Below are 7,100 nucleotides of genomic sequence, written 5' to 3' on the forward strand. Positions count from 1 at the left end.
GCGCGCGCCTCGGCGCGCCCCCCTTACCTATTCCTTCTCTTACATCCCAAGGCGCTGCTCCTTTTTTTTCATAATTAAAGGCTTATTTTTTGGACTCTTGAAATCCGACGCGCACTACCAAGAACTCTTCGAACCCGGCTTGCTGCATCGCTCCCTGGGATTTACAACCGAGATCTTTGGACGGACTGCTTTTCCTTTTTTTTTTTTTTGAGGGATTTACAAGGAAAGGGGGGCCGAGCAGATTGTCGTCCCCCACTTGGCTTTTTTCTTTTTAAACCTGCGTTCGTTGGCTCCCCTTTTCTCATAGATATATCCGCAACGTCCCAAATAATCGACCCGCTGTCTTTTTTAGCCGGGACCTGGGAGGAACCGGTAAGTCCGGCCTATTTATTAATATTATTATTATTCTGCCAGGATCTCTCTGGCTTGCTCTTTCTTGGTGCGTGTGGATTTTTTTTTTTATTTTATTTTTTTGAGAGGCGGGATATCTGAATTTCGCTTAGGCGAAAGTGATCGGTTGTCTCCAGCGTGTCCGAGAGTAGCAGCCCGGCTCGCATTTTATTTATTCCTCTTTCAAAGGAGGCGGGCTCCCAGCGAGCTTTGAGAAGGGGGATTTTGATGAAGAGCTAATTTTGCATTGTTAGGACTGTAGTGGACCTAGATTTCTTGGGGGAAGCGTCTAGATATACCGCTTCCTCTCCTGTTGAAGCTTTGCATTGAAATTGCATTTGCAAGCTGCTAGTAATTTGTTCTTGCGCTTCGCGCGTGGAGAGGTTGGGGTGGGGACCCAGTTTCAGGAAAATTGGGGTCTCTCTTAATCCCCCGCCCGCCTGCCCCGGGGTGGAGAGGAGGGCAGGTTCATGTGTTGCGCGGTCCTAAGAGGACTCTTGCAGAAAGGTTGCTTCGAACCCGTTTTGGGAGGAAGGAAAAGGGAGACTTTAAGAGGAAACATTCCTCTTGGCGGACGCAGGATCCTTCGCCAGGGCGCCGCCTGGGTTAATACCCCCGGATATACTCCAGTGGGGCAGACGGGGGGAGGTACGACGGTACCTCGGGGCGCTTGTACTCCGAAGGGGCGGGGAGCCAGAGCGCCGCAGGCTCGTGGGGGCGGCAGGAGATGGGAGTGAATCCCAAGTGGATTTTTTTTTTTAAGGTGGCGCCGGTTCGAATCCCGGGGACTCTCGGATTGAGCCGGAGTACTCATTCACAGAGCAAATTTATGCGTGTCTCGTCGGGGGTGGGGGGTGGGTGCCTGACGGGGCCTCGCTTGGCGTGGGTGACACTAGATACCGGATCCTTCCCCCCCCCTCTGTGTCCGAGGTATAGGCTCGCAATGCATTGTGCGTTCCGGACGGCGCTCTCCGCGCATTGCGATTTTCGGTGCGCGCCGACGGTGGGGGCTGCCTCGGGGCCGCGGGTGGGCGTTTTGCTTCAGAAAGGAGGCGGGAGCCGGGCTCTGGCAAGCCCGTTCCTCCTCCTCACGTCGAAGGCGGTTTAGCCGACTGGTAGCAGGGAACTCAGCGAAGCCGTCTTATCAGCGTCGGAAGCGGAGGGCGCGTTGCACTGAACCGAGCGGGGAAACCTGGCGAGGGTGTCGCCGTGCGCCCCGGCTCTCCCAGCCGGGATGACCCTCGTTAACTTTGGGGGGGCGCTGCCTTCATGACTTGTCTCTTAGGTAACTCGTACTCCCCGCCCCCCATTTCCAAGCGTTCTAATGCGCCTCGACGGTTGTGCATGCAGACGCGGGGCAGTTAGTCCGGGTTACTTTACCCCGCTATTTTGTGCGCGTGTGTAGTAGGGTTTTGCGGAGTCCTTCGGAGAGGGGCATGCATGGGATCGGGGCCCCCGCAGCAGCCCACAGCTAACCGGTTCCCCGTCTTCTCCCCGCCCCTTTTAGGCACTGTCCCCAGCCACCATGCCTCTGACGGTGCCCAGCTTCAGCCGGGCATACGATTACGACTATGACTCTGTGCAGCCGTACTTCTACTTCGAAGACGAGGAGGAGAACTTCTACCTGACGGGGCACCACCGCGGCTGCGAGCTGCAGCCGCCCGCGCCGTCGGAGGACATCTGGAAGAAGTTCGAGCTGCTTCCCACGCCGCCTCTGTCGCCCAGCCGCCGCTCGAGCTGCTTCCCGTCCAGCGCCGACCAGCTGGAGATGGTGACGGAGCTGCTGGGCAGCGACGTGGTCAACCAGAGCTTCATCTGCGACCCGGGCGACGACGCCTTCGTCAAGTCCATCATCATCCAGGACTGTATGTGGAGCGGGGGCTCCACCGCCGCCAAGCTCCAGCAGGTCGTCTCCGAAAAGCTCGCCTCCTACCAGGCCGCCCGGAGGGACGGCGCGGCCGCGGCGCGCAGCGGCAGCCTCCCGCAGCCTTCCCCGACGGCGCCCGCCGCCGCCGCCGCCTCCTCCTCGGCTTCCTCGTCCGCTGCCTCTTCCGCCGCCGCGTCTCCCAGCAGCGCCTACCTGCAAGACCTGGGCGCCACGGCTGCCGAGTGCATCGACCCGTCCGTCGTCTTTCCGTACCCGTTGAGCGAGAAGCCCCCCAAAGTCGAGGCCGCCTCCCCGGAGCCTAGCCCGGCTCCGTTGCTGGTTCAGGACACGCCGCCCACCACAAGCAGCAGCAGCGACTCTGGTGAGTAGCAGCGATACTGCCCCCTCTGGGCATCCTTCCTTTTTTCGGGGGGAGGTTAGTGCATTGACTGCAGTGGCCCTAAATACGCAGGTGGGGGGTCCAGAGTTGGAGAGGAGGGCTAAGCAATTTGGGGGTGTCAGGGGGGAGAGCAAGGCTGCACTTAGACACTTGGTAAGGATTAGAAAGGCATGAAATATTGGGTGTTTGCCAATTTTCAAGCGGTTAGGGGAATTGGAAAGGGGGGTGAAGCCACTTTCATGGAGACTGAAGGTTGCAGCCAGTGCTGGCCCCATTGATTTCATGGGGTTTGCTTTGAGGAGGGACCTAGTTGCATTCCACCCTCAGGCTGTTCCCACCCCCCTGCCTGCTTACCTGGGAGTAAGCCACATTGCACTGCACTGTGCACTGCAAATCTCCCTGCAAAAGAATTTGATACACTGTCCGGACCCAAAGTTACCTGTAGGGTAGGTTATCTCCTCCTACAGTCCAATTCTGCAGCCAACCTAGGGAATATGAAGTGGTCACCTGCCTTTTAGCAGGAAAAAAAAGGTGCAGCGCAGTCCTCATTCCAGCCATTCGCCATCCCTGGCCCCCTCCTATTGGAGGGTTGCGTGTTTGTGAATGAATGTTCCCATTGTACAGATGGGAACACTGATCCTGAGCGGGGGAATTTATGCTTAAGCCCTAAGACTTGGAAGGATTTGAAACCTAGAGATACGACTGTTAAGTCATAAGTGCATCGTATCCAGGCTTAATATATCGCAGTATTTTAATATTCTTCTGGAAGCCGTCCAGAGTGGCTGGGGAAACCCAGCCAGATGGGCGGGGTATAAATAATATATTGTTGTTATTATTATTATTATTATTATTATTATTATTATTATTATTAACTGTGGAGGAGAGAGGAACAAACTCTTCCTCTGTGAAGTTAGGTTTGGCTGTGATCTTCAGTAGTGACATACATTTTAAAAGGAAAACTCTGTTCAGAGAATAAAAGACCTTGACTCTCTCCTTTACCTGCTTTGCAAATGTTTTGGTATCGGGGACTTTGGGGGGGGGGCTGGGGAGAACAGCTAACACATTATTTTTTTCTGGGTTTGTTCACCCTGGAACTTCTGTTTAACCTTTGAGATAACTTAAATCCTAATGGAATGCGTTGTATTTCTTTTACGCCACGCACTGGCTGATAGGAATATCTTCGTCTTTCCTTCTCCCCCCCCCCCTTCCAATTTAAAAAAATAATAATTTCAGGTTCCTCCCCCTTCTAGCATATGTGTGTGTTCTCATCTCGTTTTCTCCTTCCTTTTTTAAAAAAATGCCACGTTAGCAACACACATAGCTGGGCTTCCCAGGAATTGAATTTCCTGGAGAAAGTCGACCAGGGGGAGGAATGGGGGAAAGGAGGCAGCCTGTGCTGCTTAGATTTCATAATGGGGTCAGGGCAGGTCGTTGGAGCGGGAATTTTAAACCCACGGTCTACCCTGTAATCAAATATATCTCCTACTTGTATTTCCCACGTGGTGGTGGAGAGTAAGCTGAGAGAGTTAGGGAGCGCAGTTCAACAGGTGCAGAGAAATTTCTGGGGTGGAGTAGGAGAAAGTTTTCAAGGTGCTCTGAAGAATCCCGGCCTGCCTCTTGTGTAAGCTTTGAAGGGTGCGGCTGCATCACCTTCAATGCTGTCACTCTCCTGCCTTTGAACGCTTGCATCAACCTGTCCCAGTTCTCACAGTGCATCTTTTCCCAACGCAAGCAGTCCTGACCTCCTGTAGGTACCAGGCTTGACACGTCATGTGTGAACAGGGGCCGTTGGGGGCATGGCCAGCAGCCGTTTTGGGGTGCTTTGCCAGGAATTCCTGCCTGCCCTAATGGTGATCCTCCTGTTCTTAAGATCTGTTCGTGGAGGCAAGCTAAGGGGGTTTCCTTCCATGGGCAAAATGCTGAACGCAAACGCTCGCTTTCTGTCTTTGGTGAACTGCTGTTCCAGAGTTGTGCAATCCTGCAATTTCAACATAGGGAGATCTGAAAGCCAGGAGACAGTTAACAGTCCTCTGAGGAGTGCAATGCCATCTAAACAACCATCTTTCTTTCGTTGCATAACAAAATTACAGTTCCCAGCAAGAAGGGGAGAATGCAGACTTGCTCCTAAAAGCAGAGCAATATCCTCCCGTCCCCGTTCCCCCCCCCCCCGCTTGGTTTAAAGCAGGGTTTTCCCAGCTGGTTTTGGACTACAATTCCCATCATCCCTAGCTAGCAGGACCAGTGGTCATTGATGATGGGAATTGTAGTCCAAAAACAACTGGGAGACTCCTGGTTTAAGACGAACTCCCATCAGTCCAAGCCAATATGGCCAATGGCCAGGGATGATGGGAGTTGTAGTTCAGCAACTCTCCAACCTGTGAGTCAGGAATATTGAGCTGGGTGGAGCAAGGTTGTTACCACTGTTCTGGGGATAAGCCATGCAATATTGAGTAGATACTTCTGTTGCCTAAATCAGGGTTTCCCAAACTTGGACCCCCAGCTGTTTTTGGACTACAATTCCCATCATCCCTAGCTAGCAGGACCAGTGGTCATGGATGATGGGAATTGTAGTCCAAAAAGAGCTGGAAATACTGGTTTAACTTGTATAACTGTAAATAGGCTGTTGTTGCTTTAAAAAAAAAACTTACCTTGTTTTTTCTTGTGTTTCTCTTTTTCCCCCAGAAGAAGAAGAGGAGCAAGAAGAGGAAGAGGAGGAAGAAATCGATGTGGTTACAGTAGAGAAAAGGCAGCCCGCGTCGAGGAAATCGGAGTCCGGTACACACAGGAAGCCCCACCACAGTCCCCTGGTCCTCAAGCGGTGTCACGTCCCCATCCACCAGCACAACTATGCCGCCCCTCCGTCCACCCGCGTCGAATACCCGTCCGCCAAGCGGCTAAAGTTGGACAGTGGCCGAGTCCTCAAACAGATCAGCAACAACCGCAAATGTTCAAGTCCGCGCACATCGGACTCCGAAGAGAACGACAAGAGGAGGACGCACAACGTCTTGGAGCGCCAGCGGCGGAACGAGCTCAAGCTGAGCTTCTTCGCCTTGCGAGACCAGATCCCCGAAGTAGCCAACAACGAAAAGGCCCCGAAAGTTGTCATCCTCAAGAAGGCCACGGAGTACGTCTTGTCCATCCAGTCGGACGAGCACAGACTGTTAGCCGAAAAGGAACAACTGCGGAGGAGGCAGGAGCAGTTGAAAAGCAAACTCCAGCAGCTCAGGAACTCTTGTGTTTGAAAACAAAAACGGAAAAAAGGGGAGACATCGTGTAGATTGGGATGGACATTGATCGGGGGGGGGGGAGTATAAGAACTTTTGTGCTTTTTAAAAAAACAAAAACTATGTACTGATGGACTCAACAATGTGTGAAAAGCGGAATTGTTGCAATTGCATGCTCGACAACTACACAACCTTGGCCTGCCCTTGGTGCGGGGCTGGCCGGAACCTCAAAACTGCCTCTGAACTGATAAAACTTTGGGCAGGAATCCTCTTCATGCTTCTGGGGGATGAACATTTCCTCTTAACCTTTTTCTTTTTGTATTTAAAGCGTCCCATCCCCCTCCTTCCTTTCTTAAAGGTGATTTACAGGTGACACAGAGTTCGTCACCGCATCTGTAAATATATTTACGCAGCCTAATGACCTGTACATATCTTTATTAAAAAAAAATCTTTATAGAAAAATTTAAAAGAAAAACCTTCAATGCTTAGTCGGTTGTGGCAACTGAATTTATAATTGTCTTGAACCTTTTCGTGCCATAACATTTCACAGAAATTTTGGTCGTTTTTATTTAAGTATCTTTTTGTCATTTTTTTTTTTAAAAAAAGAAAGAAAATGATTTTATTTTGTGTTTCTAGATAAATAAAATATTTGCCCTAAATTGTAAGCATCTGTGGCTTGCACGTTTTCCTTGGCCGTTGGATTTCTAAAGGTATAATTCCCAGGAAGTGCTGCAACGAGTGGTTTTTTTAAGCCAGGGTTTCCCAAACTTAGGGCTCCAGCTGTTTTTGGACTACAGTTCCCAACATCCCTGGCTGGCTAAGGATGATGGGAGTTGTAGTCCAAAAACAGCTCGGGATCCAGGTTTGAGAAACTCTGGTTTAAGCAATGGAAGTATCCGCCTAATTTAACCCTGGATAGCTCAGTTGGTTACAGCGTGGACCTGAATAATGCTAAGGTTGCGGGTTCGATTCCTGCATTGCAGGGGCTGAACTAGGTGATTCTCAGGGTCCTTTTCAACTCTACATTTCTATGATTCCATGTGGCTGAAAGCAGTGCCCTAGTACTGCATGGCGGAACAGTGGTAATAGCTTCCTTAAAACATGGCTCCAACCAACTCACTATTCTCAGCTCACAAGTTGGAGAGCCTTGTGGGGCCCCTTCTCCAGATCTTTCTGAACTACAACTCCCATCATCCCTGACCAACGGCCATATTGGCTT

At 51.5% G+C, this 7,100-nt stretch overlaps 1 protein-coding gene across 2 annotated transcripts; it reads left to right on the forward strand.

Moving 5' to 3' along the window:
* The first annotated feature begins 235 nt into the window (after positions 1-235).
* On the forward strand, positions 236-6,546 carry MYC (MYC proto-oncogene, bHLH transcription factor). Of its 2 annotated transcripts, none has more exons than XM_082235224.1 (3): positions 236-372; positions 1,898-2,639; positions 5,340-6,546. In XM_082235224.1, exons 2-3 carry the CDS (start codon positions 1,916-1,918, stop codon positions 5,897-5,899), a joined length of 1,284 nt encoding a protein of 427 aa, XP_082091350.1. In that variant the 5' UTR covers positions 236-372; positions 1,898-1,915; the 3' UTR covers positions 5,900-6,546. The 2 variants fall into 2 exon arrangements, with proteins under 2 accessions (XP_082091350.1, XP_082091351.1); XM_082235225.1 differs by lacking the exon at positions 236-372 and adding an exon at positions 1,434-1,675.
* The last annotated feature ends 554 nt before the right edge of the window (positions 6,547-7,100 follow it).

Source organism: Podarcis vaucheri (assembly GCF_965113315.1).
Source record: "Podarcis vaucheri genome assembly, chromosome: 8".
Classification (NCBI taxonomy): Eukaryota; Metazoa; Chordata; class Lepidosauria; order Squamata; family Lacertidae; genus Podarcis; species Podarcis vaucheri.